This window comes from Misgurnus anguillicaudatus, unplaced genomic scaffold (assembly GCF_027580225.2).
Source record: "Misgurnus anguillicaudatus unplaced genomic scaffold, ASM2758022v2 HiC_scaffold_33, whole genome shotgun sequence".
Classification (NCBI taxonomy): domain Eukaryota; kingdom Metazoa; phylum Chordata; class Actinopteri; order Cypriniformes; family Cobitidae; genus Misgurnus; species Misgurnus anguillicaudatus.
The window spans coordinates 8,488,988-8,514,726 of NW_027395283.1; the positions used below are offsets into that span (position 1 = coordinate 8,488,988).

The 25,739-nt window shown below is 37.0% G+C and overlaps 1 protein-coding gene across 2 annotated transcripts in view; it reads left to right on the top strand.

Annotated features, from left to right (window-relative positions):
• Window positions 1-25,739, top strand: part of LOC141363221 (NLR family CARD domain-containing protein 3-like) — a 460,117-nt gene that overhangs the window by 53,642 nt on the left and 380,736 nt on the right. The window contains exons 9-11 of one of the 2 annotated variants that reach the window (XM_073865814.1): window positions 7,785-7,958; window positions 18,465-18,638; window positions 19,434-23,921. In XM_073865814.1, the coding sequence (XP_073721915.1) occupies window positions 7,785-7,958; window positions 18,465-18,638; window positions 19,434-19,449 (364 nt within the window). In that variant the 3' untranslated portion in view covers window positions 19,450-23,921. Of the gene's footprint in view, window positions 1-7,784; window positions 7,959-18,464; window positions 18,639-19,433; window positions 23,922-25,739 lie in introns of those variants that run through there. The other variant, XM_073865813.1, reaches the window with a different exon arrangement.

Consider the following 25,739-nt stretch of genomic DNA (forward strand, 5'->3'; position numbering starts at 1 on the left):
ATGCAGTGTATTTATCCAATTTACGCTTGTAAAGCGACGAAGCGTCGCACTGACGCGTGCACGCATGTATCCATGTCCACGCGCGTCTTTGCGTTCATCCGCGCGCGCAACTGCATCCAAAGTGGACGCCATGCAAATGAGTAATTATGAAAACATGACGAGAAGTACGTTTCTAAATAATAATGATAATCATATTTTGACTCGACCATTATTGGCTTCTGTAGATGGACATCAGAAATGTTTTGTGCAAAGCAGGGAAAGGGAGGCAGAAAGGAGAGATGATGAGTTTAAGGGAGGTAAGACAAACTACATCCACACTCAGTCAGTTCTCAAACATTGGAGGAAAAATCTCAGAAAAACCTTTTGTCAAGTCTATAGGATTGCATTGTTGCTGAGAAAATCAAGAGATGTATGTGTTATACTGTACTGTATTTACAGATATTAAATTAATATTTAGTTTACTAATATTTAACTCTAGGACACTAACTTACATAACAGTTAACAGTAACTATGACTGAGATTATTTAGTATAGCAGTCATAAAATGACTGGTTTCTTAAAATATTCTTGTAATAATAAGTTATTAATCATTGCTATCATTGTATAATGTAGAAAATATTTCTCTGCTGTCATTATTACCAAACATTTTATGCCATTAATGCCTCCAAACATGTTAATAATGTTAGGTATGATGAAGATTATACTTAAATATTTTTAAATACATATTTATCTTTCGCAGTACCTGTTGCACTGTAGAATAGTGGGTTAAGTAAAGGACATTGTATAGAACACAGCAGGCTTTCAAAAAAAGTCAGCAAAAAATGGGGGGCCTGTGCCCCAGTAAAGCTTTATGTCTATCAACAGAGAAATGAAGAAAGCTTATGTTTCGTCACAAAAATGTTGTCATGTTTTGTCAGGATTGTCGCATGCACGTGAAGGAAAAAAACGAATCATTGTTGCATTCAGTGGCACTCATAATTTATCTTATTTTCACTGGAAAAAATTTGGCTAGTGGAAATGCTGATTGGCTGGTAACTTTAGAAAGTTACCAGCCACTTTGGCTGGTGGTCAAAAAAGTTAATTTAGAACCCTGATTACAATGTATTGTTTTGTAGTCCTTAAAATAAGCAGTGGCGTATTAAGACCTTGTGGTGCCCCCGACCCACCTGACAAATAATCATGCAAGAATCCACTTAATATTTTATAAGATTTTGTAAGAATTAACAATTATTACATTTCACAAGGAAACTGTCAATATAAACATGTCACTTTTTTAAAATTAAACACAAAAACAACTCTTTAATCTAACATATAACAACATAGTTAATGTCAGGCCCGGCGCCACGAGGGGGCAAAAGGGGGCATTGCCCCCTCAGATCTGATTTGTGCCCCCTCTGTTTTATTTTTCTATTCATGGTTACAAATTAAATTTTCATCCTTTTGATTTAAATAATAATTTAACCTTATCCCCATATGGGTAGAATGTTCAGTGACGTGACATTACTATCGGATTCAAATGTCTTTCGCGTTGGTTGACGCTGAGCCAGATGGACGAGCTCAGCGCTGTCATATATCAACACTATGCAATGTTTTCAACCTCATAATGTTTATTTTAGATTTCAGACATTTAAATACACATAAGCACTGGTAAAACAATAGCCTATAGTTTTTAAAATACACCCTGATGTCTGTGGAAGCAGCAATACAAATCTATTCAAATAAGATAATAATTTGCAAATAATAAATACAAATTATTTTCAAATAATTATAATTTGCCAACGTGTGTTATTCATATCAGACAAACACAGTGGAAGCAACTATAAAGTTTACTCTACTGTTATAAAGGTTATAATGATACTTGTTTGAAAGACGGAGATGCGCATCTGCCAATCAGCTATTATAACAGAGCGAGGCCAGAGACGAACGTGCTCTTAAACAGGAAATAATATATGGAATAATTTGTGCATCTTTGAATAACTGTAAGAATACATTTCCTTTAAATATCATTTTTGTCATATAAAGTTCTAAGAGATAATGATGTTTTATCCACTTTTATTGCTTATTAACTTGCGGTTAACAGCGTGTTTGCGCATTTAGCCTACCTCAGAGTTTATTTCAGTAATATTGCTGTTTTTCCGGTAATAATAATACAATTTACACGTCAATCCTGCTTCCTTGTTTGTTTATTCATTTCATTATGCTGTTATGTTAAGTTATAGCCTATGTGGATATTTATTGCCATATAAGACGTCCATTGCCGTATATACATTCTCTCGTTTAATATTCAAATAATTTGCGGAATAATGTGTGCATCTTTGAATAACTGTCAGAATACAGTTCCTTTGAAAATAGTTTTTTTTTAAATAAATACATTGAGTTTCACTACTTTATTGTCATATACACTTCAGTCAGTGCACACAGCAGGGTCTGAAACACACAGACAGTTCTCAGATGAATATATGCGCTATTAATCAGAAGCAGAAATACTTTTCCCAGGGGAAATTACTTTCATTACAACTTCAGATATACATACAACATATAATATTATAACAACGTATTTTCAATGTCCATGCGGACGAACATATTTTACTTTCGTTTTTAAGTTAGGATCACACGTCGATTAACAGTGGTAAAATATTCTCACAGTAACATACCTTGTTTATTTTTATATAGCTCTTTTTTTACTAAATAGTACTATTACTTTTTTTTTTTTAAACTTATAAATAATTCATAAATTGAACAAAAATGATAATGGGTTTAGTTCTGATATTTTATAAAGAAATACATGGTGTATAATTACATTTTTAGAATATATTAGGCTTTATATAAGGTTTGTACTCTAAAAATACTTTATTTGTTACAAACAAAAGATAAAGAATTTACAAACGTTCTCATCTCACCATATCCACAGGTACAGAGTCATTATATACAATAAATTCGTGGGGTTGCATTTAAAAAAAACATTTAAAAATAGATGCATTTGTTTAAAGCAAAGCATTTATTTTACTTAGCTACAGATGAAGCAGCTCTTTGCGCCTTCTAACGTCTCATAATCGGTCATCATTTATGTCCAAGAGACTCAATAATAATCTTTTACATTTAAATCCTTTAATTTTTTCATATTAAAACGCGTTTTTGTGCTGCTTCGCATCCATGTATGCAAACCCGCGTTGTCATCCCGTTAATACTGCGCATATTATCAACGCGCTTTTTAATCTAGCAAAAGACACTCGCGTCGCGCATTGCCCCGGTTGTATAATAAAGTCCAAAGTCTCTCATGAGGGGACGAATGCCCAGGGAGTTCAGAATTTCTGTGTGGGCATGCATCATCCAAAGATGTGTGAGTCTTTTCTGGGTCATGGTGCTGCGTACCCATGTCTTCAAAAGACGCAAGGCGGAGAAAGTGCGCTCGGATGAGGCCACGGAGATGGGTAGGCACAGACAGTAATGAAATTAAAATTCAAAATACACTTAAAGGCGGAGTCCATGATGTTTGAAAGCCAATGTTGATATTTGAAATCACCTAAACAAAAACGCCCCTACCCCAATAGAATCTGGACCTTCTGTTGATAGACCCGCCCCACACATACGCAACCCGGCATTTGATTTGATTTGATTGGCTATAAGTGTGTTTTGGTAGTCGGCCCGTCTCCTTTTCCAACGCGTTTTTCAAACATCGTGGACTCCGCTTTTAATAACCTACGTGTGTAAAAAATAATTTCCCAAAATATTCATAAGTAATATATAAATTGTGCAAAATATTTTTACTTAAAAAAAATCTCCCTCTCTCGCCAACAGGGGGTGCTGCAGCACCCGCAGCACCCCCTGTTGGCGAGAGAGGGAGATTTTTTTAAGTAAAAATATTTTGCACAATATTTTGAAAGGGAGATTTTTCCCGCGGCCATGTGGTTACCTGTGCTGTGCAGTTGCATATGGAGTGTTTTATGGACCGCTGCATTTAAAAAGTCTTTTCAAAGCGAGATCTCAGTGTATCATTGATGATATAAAGTTAAGCCCCCTCAACAATTTCACATGCCCCCTCAGTCATTTCATCCTGCAGCCGGTCCTGGTTAATGTGCAACTACTCAGTGGTGTAATGCTACATTGCTTGTACTGAGCAACACAAACAAAACAATTGCAGTGATATTATGCACAAATTCTCAAACAATTTACAATTGCACTTTTCTGGATTTTGACCAAGCAAACTGGAATATGATGTGTTCTTAATGTTCTTATGTCTTTAACCAGTTCAGATTCAATGACAAGCAGGGAAAGTGCAGAAAGAAGTTTCTGTGTCATTGTTGTCCTAAGTTCATTTTTCACTCACTTTAGAGTAGATAAAGACCTCTCTCCTTCACAGTTAGATACTGAAAAAGTTAAATACAGTATAAGTGCAACAAAAACATTAGGAAATGTTGTCTTTAGTTCATTCTGATCAACAATTTGCAGCAGCTCTGCAGGTGAGGTCTTGTCTTTGCTTAAATCTCTGAACTGAATCAGTTCATCAGTCAAAGTTTTATTTAGGTCCACTGGATAAGTGATGACAGTTTATCAGCCCTTATGCACAATTCACTTTCTGTACAGTCCTTACAAAAGAGAACACCAAAAAGATCATAGACCTCTTTGTAAGCATCAATACGTTTGGGCAGGCATGATTTTAGTCTGTCCAAAATGACATAATATGCCTCGAGCTTAAATCTCTGACTTACATCAGTAAATAATACTTCATCTTCGTCAGATGACTCATCTACAAACCGCTTTCTCTTTTGTTTGCGGCAAACATCATATTGATAAGTCTGAGTAACACTGAAAGCACGATCAGATTCATCTACCTCAACAAACTGCACATTTGTGGAATTTTGTGTAAAGTGGCTTAATGTACTTTTTTTTGGCTATGCCACTTAGCTGCTACTGATCATTTTCCAAAAAGCTGTTGTGCACGTCACGCTTACTTAGTAGATGAACAACTTACGTCTTAAAGAGCAAGTACTTTTGTAATTTTATAAAATATTTTTTATTGTTGGTTTTAGTTGGTGCCTCTAAGACTTTGGTGCCCCTGGGTACTCGTCCAGTTTGCCCATATGGTTAATCTGCTGAAAATAAGTTGCTGGGACACAAAAGAAAGTCTGCTGTCCATAACATCTCAGCGGGAACAAACGTGCACATGCAGAACTGTGATCTTTCAGGCTTTGATGTTCACATACGCTAATAATTAAGTCAAAATGTCCATTGGCATTTATAAATGTATATAAAAAGGTTATGTGTAAAGTGAAAAGTTTAGGAAAAAAGTGTTTTGGGGCGTATGAATCCATTACTATAGGCTTGTAAGTATAAGTGACAGCTGTAACTTATATGTTACTATTCATTAATATTAGGCCAGCATTTATGTTATCTTAGTGGTCACTTCTGATTGAAGGCAATCCTTTATTCTGCTGATTTAACTCCTTTGGAATTGAATACAAACGTAGTTCGGGGTTCCTCTAACGACTGTTGTTACCGGCAACCAGGGGCACCGTAAGGGCGGGGGGGTGTTGGGATGATTCTAATGGCCCATGAAATTTTTGGGGCCTCAGCCAAGGACTGTGCCGCACACACAATCCCCTTAAGCTGAGCCCTCTTAGCTCCGCCCCGTCTTTACTCTGCATTTAGCACCTTCTTTAATTCATGCTCTCACAATGCGCGTGAACTTCAGAAGAGAACAAGGTGTGTGTATTTGATGCTAATTTCTATGATATCTGCATATGTGCACTTCCTTACTATAGATGCAGTTTACACAATGTGACGCTGGAGCAATACAATGCAGTTTTCTTTCCACTGTAAAGTCTTCGCTCTGTTCACCTCAGTTTAAAAAAACACAAAGTGATTTACGTTCCCTGTTTTATGTTATGATTCTAACGCGAAGTCAGCCCTTATAAGCTGTTTTAATTAACGTAGCCCGTATAACCTAATTAACATAAACTACAAATGCTAGCGGTTACACACTCCAATGTTTTGTAACGCAATATGCCAAGGAAGTACTTTTAGGCAGTTGAGAATCGAGTTGATTGTGATAAAACTGAAATGCAACAAAGGCTAAACTAGTCCATTAATGTATATTAAAGCTTCTATCCTTGCAACAGCTTTAAGAAATCAATCTGTCGTAATCTGTTATAGTTGTTGTAGTTTGTTAGAGAGATGGAGACGTTTATCTACAGTTGTCCTTCATTTCATTTTAGAGTCCTGCTGATTAATAAACAGTCTGAAGAATCATTTACGTTAAGAGTAAAGCTGTTTTCTCGAGTTCACGTTAATGATCTGTTGTTATTTTTGCTTTAGTGTAGCTGCTGGTGTGTGAAACCTGTTCTTCACCTTATAAATAATGCTAATAATTATAATACAAGCTTTGGTCAAGCATTTTTGACGCAGTCTTATTTGAGGCATAAGGTAACTGTATAGAAAAGATGCATTGTTGTTGTTCGCCATTTTTAAATGTTATAATGTTGTTGATGTGTGTAACAGCTCAAGTATACAGTATGTCACTGAGACGGTCTCTGAAAATCAGACTAAAGCCTCAAATCTTATTGTGAGATAAAAGCATCACAGTTTAATTTCAAGCATTAATTTCACTATGATTTCAATCGCTGACATGACATTACTCAGTCAATATTAATATCAAGTTTATATTTTCACAAAATGTTCTTTACATTATGTAGGATGGTTTTATGTGGAAAACAGTAAATCACAAAGAAATACTTCAGCTGGGTTTTCACAGGCATGGTCACAATTATCTTCAATCTGTGTTTAATAATGTTGCATTTTCTCTGATTATTTGATTAATTTACTGTATTTTTAATTACATTTACATTGCGCAATAAATTATCTTAGCTGCAAACATTGTAAGTATCTATAAATACTGTTAATTGTGGTCAAAACAATAGCAAAATAAATAGTTCTGTATTATTAAATTACAGACAAAGATTTTGAATAGCTACAGTAGGTTGGATTGGATGTTTGGTGCGAAATGGGTATGGTGGTGGCCCGACCTCATATTCTTTCATAGGGCCCAAAATTGCTAGCGGCACCCCTGCCGCCAACAGCACAACATATCCCGGGCATATTGTAATCTTGTTGTGAACCTCGTGGGAGTGTTTTATTGATCTTCATCTGGTAGTTGTGTCTGCTGTGATCATAGACTAAAGCAGTCTGCCCCTGCCATGTTCACATATGACTAAACAAACTGAACCAAGAAGAAAAAGCAGCAGGTTCTGAAACATAGACTCATGTCTGAAAACACCCTAAGATGTCCTCAGACAAGTATTGATCAAAATTCAAAGACAACATTTATAAAAAGTTTTGGTTCACTTTAAATGTTGAATGGTGAATTTTTATTTAATCTCAATAATGTATTTGATAACTGAAGCTGATTTTATTCAACATTCATCACAACACTTTAACTCTTACTGAAAGTCACAAACATAAAACATTAAAATTGAATTATGAACAAAAGTAAAAAACAAAAATCATTCAGAAATAAAAACATAAGAGAACATTTAGTGATGTCTGATGAGAGAAATCTGATTTCATTACTGTATAAAAAATAAATCACACAGTTAATATAAACATAAACTGATGAAGTTCATTTCCTTGTAAATCTCACTGATGTGTTTCAGTAAAACACAAACACACATAAATGAAACTAAAATAAAATTGTCCATAAACACTAAATGATGACAGAAGAGAAACAAATTCAACTCACTGTAGATTTGATCTGTGTGTGAACAAACTGTGTGTCTCTGTTCTCTACAGGTTGTGTGGTTGTAATATCACAGATGAAGGTTGTGTTGCTCTGACTTCAGCTCTGAGATCAAACCCATCACACCTGAGAGATCTGGATCTGTCTTATAATAAACTAAGAGATTCAGGAGTGAAGCTGATCTCTGATGTACTGAAGAATCCTGACTGTAAACTGAAGATACTGAGGTAAGATCATCTCTCTGATAGTCACACATGTACTGAGATTTAGTTAAACATAAACTGTATGAAAAAAACACACAAAAAATGTAAAGTATCTGGGCCCGGTTCCCCGATAACGTTCACTCTTAGCACGCTAAGAAGACTCAAAAAGATATATCTTACCAAAGTTGTTTGTGTTCCTAAGTGTGTTCCCCGAAGTGTCTCTTAGGAAGCTTCTTAACACGCTGCCTCTAAGTTCGGCGTAACAATGTCGCTGTCCCAAGTGAAGGTGCTGAATTATTTGCGATCGATCGCTCAGGGATCCATTTTCCACTTAACGCAAAGGTGCATTACAATGTTAAGAAAGACAACACGTTATATACAAATGGAACATAACTCAAACTATTCCAGTAACATTTATTTTAACATGGTTTAAGTTATCAGTAAAATAGACTAATAATTAAGTTATCAAATTGTCATTAATATAGACGAAGCGGGTATCCCTCCCTAATCATACACCCTCCTTATCCCGTTGTGCCACTTGTGCCGTTTCTTGACATGGGTTTAACGACTTTTAAAAATGATGTTATACACTTTTATACTAATGGTAAGGTACTTAACAATCAGAATTACTTGGCAAGCAGCTGCAGTTACTTCTGTTTAATGCGGTATTGCTTACCATTAATGTTTTCAATAAAAAACAACCTAGTTAGATAGAGAATATGGTCTGAGAAGATCCAGCAGCTCCATAATGAGTTGTCTTGGGAGGCAATTTTTTTTTTTTATTTAGCCACGTCAGGCAAAATGTCAAAAGGTTTAAGGGTTGCCGAATAAAAAAAAATTGTTTTGGAGTTACCGGTGTTGTGTGGAAGTCTGTTCCCTATGTTTCCCTTTAGTGTAATGTTTTTATAGCGTTTTTATCACATTATACGTTTATTCTTTATATACATTGAAAGTTTTAATGGCTACTGAGATGTATATGTGTGCATTTATGTAATGTATCTTGACTGTTTTTGATTGTAAGTCAATTATTTTTACAATATGAATCGTATTATATTTATAATATATATTTATTATGTATGGAAACATAACAGTTTTAAAACAAACCGTAGAGAAAAAAGAGCTATATGTTAAAAGGCATAAAACTGTCAAATATACCAAAAAGCGTACAAATGACACGCAGTGTGATTATCGTGCAATAGATACGCCAAATTCCGATTTTGCGTGCATTCAATTCAATTCAATTCAATTCAATTTTATTTATATAGTGCTTTTCACAATATTCAATTGTTTCAAAGCAGCTTTACATTAATAGAAGCAGTAAAAGCACAGAAAAATGACAGATAGCATAACATAATACACAATAGCATATGCAGTCAAATTTGCTGCGGCTATGACTCGACATTATGAACGAGCGTATTACTAATGTAACGTCTAGGAGAAGAAGCTAAATTAAGCCCAAGCAGGCTACCTCCCCGGGGTAAAAAACCCCCTAGGAGAAAAAAAAAAAAAAACCCCGGGTTGTTTAGCCGAGGAAATAAAAAATAAAAAGTCCTAGGAGGGAAAAACCCTTGGGAGATATATATGTATATACAGACATATAAACGGATAAGGAGATTAAGCGGGGATTAAGCGGAGATTAAGCGGGTTCTGCCGGTGGTCGTTGGTCAGGCATCAGCTGGGCATCACATTGATGGACGACCAGTAGATCAGAGGTGTGTCGACTTTCACATCTACCGGAACTGGGTCTGTTTGTCCCATTGTCCTCAGGGTCGAGGACAGGACAGGGAGAGAAAAACAAAATCATATTAGCGTAGGGGCCGTTCACATGTAATGCAAGTGTCACACAGGGATGTGGTTTAATCAGCTTAGTTTCAGACAGACTAACTATTGCGGCATAATTATATTATCCATAGTTGAGGATTTAGCAAATTGGGGGCCCACTGCGACGGTATATTTTGCAAATTGGGGGGCCCACTGCGACGGTATGTATGGTAACTAATGGTCACCTTCTGATTTTTAAGAGAAAGAGAAAATGAAACCTGTTGACCCGTTTGACTAAGGCCTGTAACCCCACTGTCGTCGTTAATGCAGGTTCAGTGGCAAACGGGTCTGTATGGCATAGTATTCGCAATATAAAGAAAGCGCCAAAAACACAACCCAACCATACGTGCCAACCCGTTTGACTAAGGCCGGAATGCCCCACTGTCGTCGTTAATGCAGGTTCAGTGGCAAACGGGTTTGTATGGCATATTATTCACAAGACACACGAAAATGCCAAAGTCACAACCCAACCATACGTGCCAACCCGTTTGACTAAGGCTGGATGCCCCACTGACGCCGTTAATGCACGTTCAGTGGCAAACGGGTTTGTATGGCATACTATTCACAAGAACACGAAAGTTCCAAAATCGCAATCCGACTATATGTTAAGATAAGGTTTTTATTTATTTATTTGGTTGGTCTGTTTTATGACCGCGAGTGCTTTGTTCGGTACAAATAACTATTTCGAGTTAAGTACTTTTACTAGACAAATTATGCGAATGCTTTGTTGAAGAGAAAAGTTTTAAGTCTAGATTTAAAATTATCGACTGTGTCTGATTCTCGGACATCGGTTGGTAAATCATTCCAGAGCTTAGGGGCTAAGTAGGAAAATGACCTTCCACTTTTAGACACTTTTGATGGTCTAGGGATAATCAAGAGACCAGAATTTTGTGACCGTAGTGTGCGTGATGGATTGTATTCTGATAGTAATTCTCTAAGATATGAGGGTGCTAGGCCATTTAAAGCTTTGTAGGTGATTAGTGATATTTTAAATTGTATGCGATATTTAACTGGTAGCCAGTGTAAAGATGCCAGAATTGGGCTTATGTGGTCATACTTTTTAGATCGAGTAAGTACCCTTGCGGAAGCGTTTTGAACTAGCTGAAGCTTGTTTACTTGATTTGCATGGCATCCCCCGAGTAGCGAGTTACAATAGTCTATTCTAGAGGTCATAAAAGCATGGATAAGCTTCTCTGCGTCAGATGTAGACAGTATATGGCGTATTTTCGAGATATTTCTAAGGTGGAAGAAAGCTGTACGGCAGACGTTGGCGATATGACTATCGAAGGATAAGTTGCTGTCGAACATCACACCTAAGTTCCTTACCGTGGAAGATGGCACCACAGTGCAGCCATCTATGTGCAACGTGTAATCTGACATATTATGTTTGTAGCGATTCGGTTCAATAATAAGTATCTCTGTCTTATTGGAGTTCAGCTTAAGAAAGTTATGTGCCATCCAGTCACTAACATCGCTAAGGCAGTCTGTTAGCTTAGAAAACGTGTGTGTTTCGCTGGGATGTGAGGAGATGTAAAGCTGGGTATCATCCGCATAGCAGTGAAAACTTATGTTATGTTTCCTGATAATGTCTCCTAGAGGTAACATGTATAAAGAGAACAGGATAGGACCTAAAACCGATCCCTGCGGTACACCGTATTTAACCAGGGAGTGATATGACTCTTCCTCGTTTACATAAACAAAGTGATAGCGATTGGTTAGATACGACCTAAACCAGGCTAGCGCCTGACCACTGATACCAACATAGTTTTCTAGTCTATTGAGTAAGATTGTATGATCTATTGTGTCAAAGGCTGCACTAAGGTCTAGTAATATAAGAATTGAGATTTCACCACGATCGGATGTTAATAGGAGGTCATTTGTAACTCTAAGCAACGCTGTCTCTGTGCTATGGTGGGGCCTGTATCCTGATTGGAACTTTTCATATGTACTATTATTTGTCAAGAATGTGCGTAACTGGCTTGCCACTACCTTTTCTAATATTTTCGAAAGAAAAGGGAGATTTGAGATTGGTCTAAAGTTATTAAGCTCTCCCTGATCAAGCTGTGGTTTTTTAATCAGCGGTTTGATAACTGCTAGTTTGAAAGATGTTGGAACGTATCCCATTTCTAGCGATGAGTTAAAGATATTTAGAACTGGGGTTGACACTACAGGGAATACCTCTTTAAGTAGTTTTGTGGGAACGGGGTCTAATATACAGGACGATGATTTGGATGACGTTACTAGTTTAGAGAGCTCTTCTATTGTAGTAGGTTTAAATGAATCAAGATGTTCGTGTGGTAGTGTAGTGTTAATGGAACTAACGGGTAGAGTGGTGGTTGCCTGTGTAGCTACGATGTTTTCCCTTATAGCCGTAATTTTGTTAGAAAAGAAGTTCATGAAGTCGTTACTATTGTGTTGGAGTTTACTATTGGTTTCTGTTTGTTCTTTGTTTCTAGTCAGTTTTGCAACGGTGCTAAAGAGGAAACGCGGGTTATTATGATTCTCATTTATAAGCTTGCTAAGATAGGTAGATCTGGCGGTTTTAATAGCCTGTCTGTAGTGTTTAACACTATCTTTCCATGCTGCACGCCATACTTCTAACTTTGTGCTTCTATAATTTCTTTCCATTTTCCTAGCTGCCTTTTTAAGAGCTGCGGTGTGATGATCATACCATGGAGCTGGCTGTTTTTCTTTGATTCTCTTTTTTCGAATGGGAGCAACGGCATCCAATGTGTTAGAACAGACATTGTTTAGGTTTTCTATTACAATATCTAGATCATCACAGTTATCTGCATGTTTAATTTGGGACAGGTCTGGAAGAGTGCTAATAAAGCTATCTTTAGTGGTGGAAATTATTGTTCTGGCTAATCTGTAGCATGTTGTGGATTGAGTTATCCTATCTAGAAGTACAGTGTATGACACAAGGTAATGGTCAGAAACTGCATCACTCTGAGGTGATATTTTGATGTCATTAATATTGAGCCCGAGTGACAGAATTAAGTCTAATGTGTGCTTACGAGTATGCGTTGGCCCTGTCACGTTTTGTCTAATATTGAGAGAATTTAGAACATCCATAAACGCACGTCCTAATGCATCTTTTGGGTTATCCACATGAATATTAAAATCACCAACGATAAGAGCTTTATCTACAGTGACTACAAGCTCAGACAGAAAATCTGCTATTTCTTTAAGGAAATCTGCATGGTGGCCCGGAGGTCTATAGATTGTAGCTAAGGCGAAAGAGAGCTGTTTGTGGTTACGATAAGTTATTTCCATATTTAACAACATTAGTTCAAATGATTTAAATTTTAGTTCAGATTTTTGGTTTACTTTAAAAATTTTGTTGTATATTGTAGCTACACCACCCCCTCTCCCCTTTAACCTAGGTTCGTGTTTATAATAATAGTCTTGTGGGGTGGATTCGTTTAAACTAATGTAGTCGTCTGCTTTAAGCCAGGTTTCTGTTAAACAGAGTGCATCTAAGTTTTGGTCATTAATTATTTCATTAACAATAGGTTCTTTATTGGTAAGCGATCTAATGTTAAGAAGGCCGAATTTTAACATTCGAGGTTCATCTTGTAATGTATTGTTTCCTAATTTTATGTTGATCAAATTTGTGCGTGATGTGGCAAGCGGTGCTCTGTATTTGCTTGTTCGGGGAACAGATACAGTTGAAATGTGTTGATATTCTGGTAAGATCGACTCGAAGTGCTGGGATATATGTGATCTAGACATATCATGCCAGCTAACAGACGGACAGTTAAGCTGATCCGTCTGTTTCCTGACCTTGGCCCTGGATAGTCATACTATATCAGAATTAAGAATATTAATCAGATTTCTGGTGAGTATAGCACTTCCTTCTGATGTCGGATGAAGGCCATCTCGGGTTAGGAGAAATGGTCTACCCCAGAAATGCTTCCAATTGTCTATAAACCCTACATTATGCTGAGGGCACCACTTTGACATCCAGCCATTGAGAGACACTAATCTACTATGGGGCGGTTTCCCGGACAGGTATTAGACTAGTCCTAGACTAAAACATTTTTAAGAGCTGTCCAAACTGAAAACAACTTGCACTGACATATCTTAAAATACATCAGGGCCCTTTGTTTTGCCTCAAAATGCACACAGGTAATGTTTTTAGTAAGGCATATTTGTTAAAACTAGTTATATTTCCTAATTTAACTAAGGCCTAGTCCTGGATTAGGCTAATCCCTGTCCGGGAAACCGCCCATATGTGTTTCATCTCCCCGGTAGGCGGGGAGGGGACCAGAGCATATTACATTGTCTGACATTGTTTTTGCAATTTCACACATCTCCTTAATATTATCTTTGGTGATTTCCGACTGTCGGAGTCTGGTGTCATTTGTTCCGGCGTGAATAACAATCTTAGAAAACTTCCGCTTAGCATTAGCCAGCACTTTAAGTTTGGATCTAATGTCAGACGTTCTGGCTCCCGGTATACAGTCGACTATGGTGTTTGGTGCCACAATGTTAGTGTTCCTGAGTATAGAATCTCCAATGACCAGGGCACTTTTAACAGGTATTTCAGCTAGTGTATTCCTTAGGGGATCGAATCTGTTAGAAAGTACCGTAACGTTATGGGTCTTAGATGGACGCCGTATATGACTATGCCGCCTGACAGTCACCCAGTTAGACCGCCGACTTGACTCTGATGTCGGAACCGAGCCATGTGTATTATGATAAACACTATGCGCGCTCGATACAGTATTTGTAATGTTTACATTAGCATCTGATGTCGGAACACTATGTGCGCTCGATACAGTATTTGTAATGTTTACATTAGCCTCTGATGTCGGAACCGAGCCAGTAGTCTTTTCGCTCGATACAGTATTTACAACAGTAACATTAGCGGTTTTGCTATCCTCAACTAGCGTTCGGATGCGCGATTCTAGTTCAGCAACCTTCTCAGTTAATCTTAATACTTCAATACACTTAGTGCATGTAAACCCATCTATGCTAACGGCAGAAGCTAAACTATACATGTAGCAAGTAGTACATCTTACAATAACAAGCGGAGTCTTACCGCTTTCATGCTGGGCGATGGCGTCTTTGTTTACCCGAACGCGCTCCGCGGAGCTGCATCGCGTGGGGGGTTTGGTTGTGGTACGCCTCAGTCGCCTGCGAACGTCTGGGTCCAGGGTGATGTGGGGCATGCTGAATCTGCGAAGGCCGGGCAGCAGCTCCTCCACATCTTCCCGATCGCTTTCATGTTGAGCAATGGCGTCTCCGTTCACTCGTTTACGGTCAGTGAAGCTGCATCGCGTGGAGCACTCGTTTGTCGCATTCCTCGGTCGCTTGTGGACGTCCGGAGACATGGTGAAGTGGGCGCTGTAGCTCGCGTTGGATCTGCTCAAACCGATCAACTCCTTTGCAGCTTCCCGCTCAGGCGAGGACAGGTCAGAAAAGCATATATCAGATGAATCCGCCATTAGATCGGAAAATGCTAGCTTCAGTCGGCCAGTCCTATGATACGCCAGTCCTTCCCATTCACTTATATGGCGAATCGTTTTGTGACGTTTTATTTATTGTTTTCTCATTTGTTTTCTGTTTTTTTTACCATTTTCGCTTGGGTTTAGGGTTAGAACAACTTTTTGTTATATAAAAATGACATCCTAACCCAAAACCCAACTCTAACCCCAACTCCAAGCGACCATGGCTTAAATATAGATAAAAACATAGAGAAACCTGTATATTAAATAACCTGCTTAAATAAATGTGAAATCTAACCCTAAACCCAAGCGAAAATGGTTTAAAAAACAGAAAAAAAATGAGAAAACAATAAATAAAACGTCACGAAACGATTCACCATATAAGTGAATGGGAAGGACTGGCGTATCATATGCACGCAAAATCGGAATTTGGCATATCTATTGCACGATAATCACACTGCGTGTCATATTTGTACGCATCTTGGTGAGAACGGGTAGAATAGAATACATGATATTATTGATTTTTAGTATAACCAATTGAAATCTTTAATCTTTCTAAATAAATTATAAATGTAATGTGATGAAAACGCTATAAACATAGAGGGAACAGACTTCAATGAGGAACAAACACCGGCGCCGTCTTTGATTCATTAGTTCTGATACCAAATAAAGTCAACTGCATAAATAGTCCTGTATCCATTGCAAACATATTTTATTATAGGTCTTAAAAATGTCCATAACATAAAATCATTGATAACATACCATAGTTTGACTTGTACTGCGCTGTGCTGATTTCTAAAGACTGCTGCACAGTGGCGGCGATAGCGTTTTGTGCTCAAACAACGCTAGAGAGAACTTACGAATGATCCAGACCAACCTTACGAAAGTGTGACTTACAGAAGATATACTTAGCGTACGAACGTTTTGGGAATCGTGCCATAGAGTTAAGAGTGAGGTTAAGAAATAGGTTAAGAACTACTTAGCGATAAGAACGTTTTGGGGAACTGGGCCCTGATCAGTAAGCAGATACATCAGCAGTCTCATGAATAATTATGATGTTGTGTTGTTAGATTTCCCCTATACACCTGACTGACTTAAGTTACATAACCATGTAGACAACACACACAAGACATTTATCCTCACCGGGTGTCCACAGAAGACAAACACAGAAGAGTCACACAACATTTTGTCCATTATATGAAAAATGAAAAAAAATGAAAAACTATGAAATTTTGTATTCTTTGATGCATCATTCACTAGTGTCAAGAATTGATTCTTAAAAGTTATTTTACAAAATAATGAGGTGATGTTATCAGAACCAAAAGGCTGAACTCAACTGCGGGAGGGAAGAGAAAGAAGAGCAGAAGAGAAAGAAAAAAAAACACATCTAGCCCTATTTGACTCATTATAAACTGCAAGAAAATAAAATACATGTTGGGATGATCTTCATCTGCCTTTTCTCTGTTCAGTGAGCGGCAGGAAGAAACAGCGCCTTTCATTTACGGACTCATCTGATGTGCTAATAGCGTTTCCAAAAACCTGCCGCTAAATGTTTAGATATAGATAAGAACATGAATATATATTTCTGTAAAAATATTCACATCATTTGTTATTCAGACAGAGGCGCTGGGTGCGCTGCATTAGATAAATACAATAATACTGCCAAAATCACTGTGTATAATGATGAGAATTAGATGATATGTCAGTTACAGTTACGTATCGATATGCTGGTTAACATATTAATTATATATGTTGATTCTGAATCGATTCATGAGGGTCCAAACGATTCCCACCCCTAATGAACACAAACGCTTGAGGAAATAAGATCATGTGTTCAACCTGACAGACTCCAGTCAATGTCTTTGAATATGATTTAATCACGACTGAATCCTCCTCATCAGAAAGAATAAAATAGTTTATATAGGATAGATACATGACAAAGTCACATCATTTATCTCTAATATGATTTATTCTTCATATCTGCAATTCAGAAACTCTTCTCTGTTAACATGCAGACAAAACCAAATTTAACTTTCTTGATAACCTCAGCTTTGACAAGTCATGGGATTTTAAATTGAAATCATTTAACCACACGTACTTCCTCTATTATTTCAACACATTTTGTTGTCAAAAGCATACAGTACAAATGTTCAAACCGGGTGTGCCTCATAAGCCTTGAAAAGTGAAGCCTCTGGCTCTTTGATCGCCCCCTGGTGGCTGGCTGCAGTACAAGTCATAACCCCGCCCTCTCCATTCAAATGAATGGGACTATGCTCTAAATAAAAAAAATATTTACACTTCCAATAAAAGTTTTCGAAAGATGGTTTTGGTCCTTTCAAGTAGTTGTTATCACGCTGATATATGTTCAAGTGTTAATTTTTGTGATAAGTTTCATTTTAGCTTGTAATTTGATGCTATAGAAACGGGGCGTGTCGTTATGATTGGAGTGGTTGAATTGGCCGCGCGAGCGTTTGGGCGGAAGTTTAATACCGCGGCTCCGCCTCTGGCTTCACGGACGATTCCTTCTGCGCATGCCTCGGCTCCAAACTGACGTTTTTACGTAACATGGCGGCGACCGTGGTCGGACATTTTTGGCTTCAATTCATTACAATGGTGGGAGGCCAGGTCGCGTCGTCCATATTTTTTTACAGTCTATGGTTCAAACCTGTAAGGAAAAGACATGTTAGTTATAATTAGTTATGATTCATTTCAATTTCCTTCACAACGTGCAACAAAACTCCTCTGTTAAAATGTCAGAAAATGTAGTTTGGTGTTTCTTTGATGAAATCTTTGCTGATATTATTGTGTATGAAGAGTTTTTCTCCTCGTCGTGTTGTTTTTATAAAGATGATTAAAAACATTGATCCATCATTGACACTGACACACACATTAATAATGTTTTTATAGATTGAGTGAAATTGATCTTTAAACACTGTAACATCTTTAAATGTAAGATCAGAGTTATGTTATCTCCAGCTGATATTCCTCCTGTAATAGAGGAAGATTTTTACATCAAATACCTGATGAGAATTACAAGTGTGAGTCATGAACTCAATACAGATTTATGAAGAAATGTTCATGTGGTTTAGGACATCTAACACTAATAGTCAGCTGTGTGATGGATTTATTTGACATTTAAACACACAGTGTCTCAGTTACTGAGGGATTCAAAGAGGAACATTACATGAAGAGATTGAGGTTAGAGACTTTTGTTTGTAGTTTTGTATAATTCACGTAAAGTCTCTGTTCTCTACAGGTTGTGGAGGTGTAATATCACAGATGAATGTTGTGTTGCCCTGACTTCAGCTCTGAGATCAAACCCATCACACCTGAGAGAACTGAATCTGTCTCGTAATAATCTCACAGGTTCAGGAGTGAAGCTGATCTCTGATCTAAAAGATGATCCACATTATAAACTAGAGACAGTACGGTGAGTAGAGCTCATTTAAATAAATGTTTAAAGTAAACTAATGCAGTGTCATTTAAATCCTAGAATGTAAATATTAGAAATAAATGTAAATTGATCTGCTGCTGTTATAGGCTGTGTATCCTTTAAACCCAACAAACAGAAAATATGAAGTGTACATGAACAACACTTGATGCTTTGTCAGATCAACACAATAAGAATTCAATCCAATGTCTGAGTCTGTTTACTAACTGTGATGTTGAGTTTGTTCACTCCAGGATTTAATACTGTGATCTTACTCTTCTTACACATTATATATGATGTTTGTTAATGGGGTTTGTTTGATAGGCCGACACCTCTATAGTTATGCACACTTGACTAGATGTTCATCTTAAACTCTTTTTATAACAACTTGGTTTTTATTTCATGTTTTAAGCATTATTTATCAAATCATCAGAATACAGACAGAAATAACAACACAAACACAATATATACACAACAGATAAACACAAAGTACAGATGATAAATGATACAGATGAAGATTAGAAAAAAGATCAGTGTGTCATTATATTATACTACATACATATCAATACATTCATCTCTTACATTGACATCAAATATTCAGAGGAAATAGATGAAATGTGTTTTTTTTGTATGTTGTAGCTCATGTGTATGTGATAAACAGATTGTTGACATGTTTATTATGTTGAAGATTTCATTTCTATCACTGACTGACAGCACTAATAGTTTGTTTTTCTGTCTCTTCATCTGACACTGATGATGATCTCATATCTGATTGACTTTCTCTTTCATTTTTAGGACTCACTTTCAATAAAAAGGTGTAAAGATGTCTGATCTTCAGTATGATCTGATGGTGAATAAGACGACACAATAGTGACATCACTTCCTCTTAATCGTATGAGTTGATTATTCAGTACAGGATCTGATCTGTGACTTTATCTAAATCTGACTTTGAAGTGTTGGAGGTAAATCTTCATCCTAACTCAGCTTCTGTCTACACATTTCCTATAAGAGCGAAGAGGTCTTTCCAGATGTGAAAGCTGCTCATTTAGACACTAATCCTCCTCCATACCAACAGAGATGAAGGCTTTTGATGTGAGCACTGATAACAATACAGATGATCTCTCTCCTCTTTAGTTTCCAAACTTTGATTTGTCTGATCACAGAACAGTTTTGTCTCAGTCCATTTGAAATCAGACAGAAGAGCATTTGTGGATCTTGTTTTCATTGGGCTTCTTCTTTGCGTGATAAAGCTTTAAGCAGCATTTGTGTATGTTTGTTGAAGTGTGGTGTTGGCGTGTGGAGTCGCAACATTCGCATTTAAACTACGCTAAACTACGCTATTCGGATTTAGATTCTCAATTTACCAAATCTTATTGTGCTTGTCGAGAGAGGAGAGCAAAATGCCAAAACCATCAAAAACAGAGATTAAGCAGCAGGTAGATTTGGCAACGGAAGAAGAGTATGTGAGCCTCAGTCGAGTCATTGGGCTAATGGATCAACAGAAGGATATGTTCAAGGAACTACTCCAACAACAACAGGAGAACTTCAAAGGTTTCATAAAAATTATTGTGGAAACTACAAATATCCGAATGGATGCAATATTAAAGGACATTCAAGAACTTAAAACAAGCCTACAGTTTACACAAGGTGAGGTGGACAATCTGAAGGAAGAGAATGCAAAGCTATCTGAACGTAACAACAAGTTGCAATCTGACGTCTATAAAGTTTGCGACAGTATGCTCACCATCACTGACAAAATGGAGTACCTGGAGGGGCAAAGTCGCAGAAACAACTTGGTATTTGAGGGAGTGAAGGAATCGGCAGGGGAAACCTGGGCCGACGCGGAGGAAAAAGTTAAAAATCTTTTGGTGGAGAAGCTACAGCTGCAGCACACGGTGGAGGTGGAACGGGCGCATCGGGTAGGGAAACCTGACGGTGGGAGAGACCGGCCAAGACCCATCATTGTGCAGCTACGACACTGGAAGGACCGCGAAATTATTTTGCACCATGCAAAACGTCTCAAAGGAACTAAAATTTTTATAAACGAGGACTATACGGACACAGTTAAAAGGAAGCGAAAACCCAAATAAACATAAAAAGACTGACGAATTTATTAGTACTCTATTTAGTATAGTTTTTTTTCCTCTAATAACGAAACCGAGTAGAATTACAAACTATAGCGCGACTTTGATTGATAATATTTTTTCCAATGACATAACACAGTCAGCGGACTAATGATAAATGATATCACCGATCACCTTCCAGTTTTTGTATTAAATAAAAATGAATTTCAAAAAAATGAAGAGGATACTATGTATTGGTTTAGAAGGGTAAAAACAAAGAAAACTATTGAAGCACTTAAAAAAGAATTACTAATGCAAGATTGGAGTAGTGTATATAGAGAAAATGATACTATTAAGGCATACGATTAGTTTATGCGAATATTTCTAAAAGTTTATGATAAAAATTGTCCAATAAAAAAATACTGTAAAAAAAGAAAGTGCAAAGAAAATGAGTGGATGTCTAAGGGATTGTTGAATGCTTGTAAAAAATTCACTTTACAGAAATTTTATAAAATATAGATCAAAAGAAGCGGAGGATAAATACAAGAAATACAAAAATAAATTGACTGGTATCATAAGAAAATGTAAACAGGATTATTATAATAATAATTGTTAGATAGCAATAAGAATAATAGTAAAGGCTTATGGAATATTTTAAATAATTTAATTAGAAATAAATCTGGAATGATTAATTACCCACAATATTTTAGAGATAAGGATAAAACTATAAACAATATGAATACAGTAGTTGATAGGTTTAATAAATTCTTTGTGGATGTTGGCCCAAACCTTGCTGCAAATATTGCAAATGTTGAGAGATACAATTGTGATTTAATAGATACAAATCCTAAAACACTGTTTCTTATACATGTTGAGGAAAATGAGATATTGGACATTGTTAGAGGGTGTAAAAATAAAACCTCGACAGATCATTATGATATGGATATGAAGACCTTAAAAAGTGTTATTGAAAGTATTAGTAAGCCGTTAACATTCATTTGCAACTTATCATTGCAAACTGGCCAATTTCCTGAAGGTATGAAAATAGCAAAAGTGATTCCTTTGTTTAAGGCAGGAGATAAGCATCTCTTTACTAATTATAGGCCGATTTCACTTTTACCGCAATTTTCAAAAATTTTAGAGAAGGTTTTTAATTCTAGACTTAGTAGTTTTATTGAAAGAAATAAATTACTCTCAGATAATCAGTTTGGTTTTAGGAATAATTGTTCAACTTCGCATGCACTCTTTGATACAATTGATGAAATAACTAATGCTGTAGATAACAAGAAATATGCAATAGGATTATTTATTGACCTAAGTAAGGCATTTGACACAATAAATTACGATATTTTAATTAATAAGCTAGAACATTATGGAATTAGAAGAGTTGCATTACAGTGGATGATCAGTTATTTGGAAAATAGAAAACAATACGTGAAAATAGGAGATTATCAATCAAGTTATCAAGAAAGCGTGTGTGGTTTGCCTCAAGGTTCAATACTGAGCCCAAAACTGTTTGACATGTATATAAATGATATTTGTAAAACATCTCAAATAGGCTACTTAGATTTGTTTTGTTTGCAGATGATACAAATATTTTTGCGTCTGGAAACGACTTAAAACAACTGTGTCAAATAGTTACTTTGGAACTCAAACGTGTTAATAAGTGGTTCAAAGAAAATAAATTATCATTAAATCTGGGAAAAAGCAAAATGATGATATTCGGACCTGGTAATTCTAATGCTCAGGAAGTAATTCAGATAGAGGACGTTGTTATAGAGCGGGTGCATGAAATTAAATTCCTTGGAGTTATTATGGATGATAGAATTACTTGGAACTCTCATATTAAATATGTAAGTTCTAAAATTTCAAGAAGCATTTCGGTAATTGCAAAAGTAAAGCACATTTTAAACACCAAAGCTTTGCATACTTTATATTAAAATCTAAGATCATGAAGTTTTATGACATTGACTACGTTTACATGCTGTCATTTTTCGGGTTATGGTCGAGTTAAGGTCGGGTTTCGGGTTTCTGAAACATTCGGAATAACCCGTTTACATGCGTGAGCAGAGAGAGTTACCCCTGTATACGTGGAATTGGCAATATCCCGATGTAAACTGTGATTGAAAGGTAAATGCGGTGATTTTGCATGGCTCACTAGTGCCCTTTGCGGTTTTACTGCCTTCATTTACTAAAATAAAAGTATTATTTAAATCCAGAACAAGCTGCACCGATGTAGAAGCAGGGTAGGCTAAGTTACATGACTTTCCTTTTTTTGATAAAAAGATTAACAAGCTATATATTAGCCTTCTTCAGCTAAATATATTTTTGAAAAAAAAATTAATTGAAGAACAATTTTCTAACAAGAAGGTTTTTAAGTGCAAATTTACAGAGCATCGATAAATAGAGAACACAACCACGTCTTAAAGAAATTTAAATTAGACAGTATTTATGCACCTATAAATGTACAAAACGAATGCAATAGCTTACAGAAGGCAATGAATATTTATTTATGGCATTTTCAATAATATATTAGTAGATAAATTAACATATATAAAGTATGAAAACGAATAAATCATTATTTTGGCTAAATTAAGCTGGAAATATCGTTTTTATAATTGTCATCCTTTCAGAACAAGCTTTTATGCTATCTATAATAACTTATATTATATCCTGAGTGTTACTTGGCTGAAAATATGTAGAAATACATGCAAGTAAAAAAGTACAGAACAAAAATGTTTAGCTCACGCGGATAGAACGAAAAGCCGTTAATTAAGCGGACTGAGGACGTGCAGAAACAGTCAAGTCGGCAGATGATCATCAATGTTTAATGTTTCGCGCAGGTACTGTTGATGGTAAACTTTCATATCTAAATGTCAGGTAAGAGTCAAGTATTCAGTCAGTTAATAATAAAGCCACCGGCGTTATTGCAACATCCTAATCCACAGAGCGGACGCTGCATACAAAGAAAAAACCTAAGGTTTTTATTTTAAGTGGTTTTAATGCTGGTAAGCAATCAGTTATATTATGCCGCTTTGTATTTGGGTGGATCAGTTAAATTAAAGTAATTTTAATCTTAGAAACTGCATCTATGCAGACGACGCTATGCAGTTATTCTGTCATCTTTCACTTTTTTCACACATTCACTGTATTTAACGAAATATGAATAGCATAGTATTACATTTTGAATTCAAATTCACAAAAAAAAAAAAACAAGTTACTCTCATAACTATTGACAATCTATTTGAACTTTATTATACATGTATGATGTGAAAAACAAGAAGGGCATAGCAATATATTAATTTAACGTGCAAAGCGCGGTTGTTGCAATTGGTTTCCTCCTCGCTCTAAAAGTCCCACCGAGCCTGCCTGGAGTTAAGTCTTTTGGCAGTTCTAATGTATTCGAGATTTTTATGGTCCGTCCATACAATGAAAGGTACACCCGACCCTTCAAGCCAGTGACGCCATTCTTCCAGTGCTAGCTTGACCGCCAACAACTCTCGATTGCCAATGTCATAGTTAACTTCCGCAGGAGATAAACGATGAGAGTAATACGCGCAAGGATGAACCTTTCCGTCTGAGGATGCGCGCTGGGACAACACTGCTCCTACCCCCACCTCTGACACGTCGACCTCCACTATGAATTGACGTGAACGATCAGGGGTAACGAGAATGGGAGCTGAAACAAAGCAGCTTTTCAGTTTGGCAAACGCAGCCTCAGCTGCGTCTGACCACCTGAACGTCAAACCAGGGGAGGTCAAAGCGGTCAGAGGTGCGGCTAGTTGGCTGAAATTGCGAATGAAACGCCGGTATAAATTGGCGAACCCCAGAAATCTCTGCAGGGCCTTGCGAGACTCTGGGGATGGCCAATCTACCACAGCCTTAACTTTCTCAGGATCCATGCGAACACCCTCAGTCGAAATGATGTGTCCTAAAAAAGAAACAGACTGTGCATGAAAAACGCATTTCTCCGCCTTGACAAAAAGCCCATTCTCTAGCAACCGCAGAAGCACTCGTCGTACGTGTTGCAAATGTTCCTGGAGAGACAATGAAAAAATCAATATGTCATCCAGGTAAACATATATGAACTGGTCTACCATGTCTCGCAACACGTCATTAACGAGTGCTTGGAAGACTGCCGGCGAGTTCGTGAGACCGAAAGGCATCACGCAGTACTCAAAATGGCCTCTAGGGGTGTTAAACGCAGTCTTCCATTCATCCCCCTTCCTGATGCGAACCAAATGATATGCATTACGTAAGTCCAATTTAGTGAAAACGGACGCTCCCTGCAACCTCTCGAAAGCTGAAGACATCAACGGCAAAGGATAAGTATTCTTTACCGCACATGTGTCAAATACAAGGCCCGCGGGCCAAATGAGGCCCGTGGCACATTTTCATCTGGCCCGCGCAATGATTTAAGTTTTTAATTAATCTTGGCCCGCTTCAATTCAGAATGCGCAGCATTGCACTACAATTCCCAGCAAGCACTGCGGACGCACTGCGCGTCAAACATGTGATCTCCGCTTCTAGCACGAGACTCTAGTCCAGCAGCACACTGACAGGATTCCAGCATTACTGAAACGGTTACAGCAGCATCACTGTTCTTTTTTCCTTTTTTTTAAACCAAAAACGTGGTCAGTCAGCCAGAAACAGTCAGGGCGTTTATTTCAGGTGCGAGTTTTTATCTGCCAATGTTACTTAGTGTTATTTCATTATGGCCCATTCGATCTTGAACATTTAGAAAAAATGAACAGTTGAACTTGACAAGCGGACATTTCAGGAAGAAAGGACGTCTTTTTCTGTCAAGTAAACAGATGAGTGGTATGTTTATCATTAATTGTCACAATGTGATGCACGCAGGTATAAATATGAAACTATAAATAGAACTACCAAAAAAGAAAATACTGATGAATCAGTAAAGAAATTCATGTCGCCATATAACCTGCTTTGGATATTAGAAAACGCAAGGTAGGAACATATACCAATATTCAGGGAACACTGAATGTCAACAATAATTTTAATCAAAAGATCTTTATTT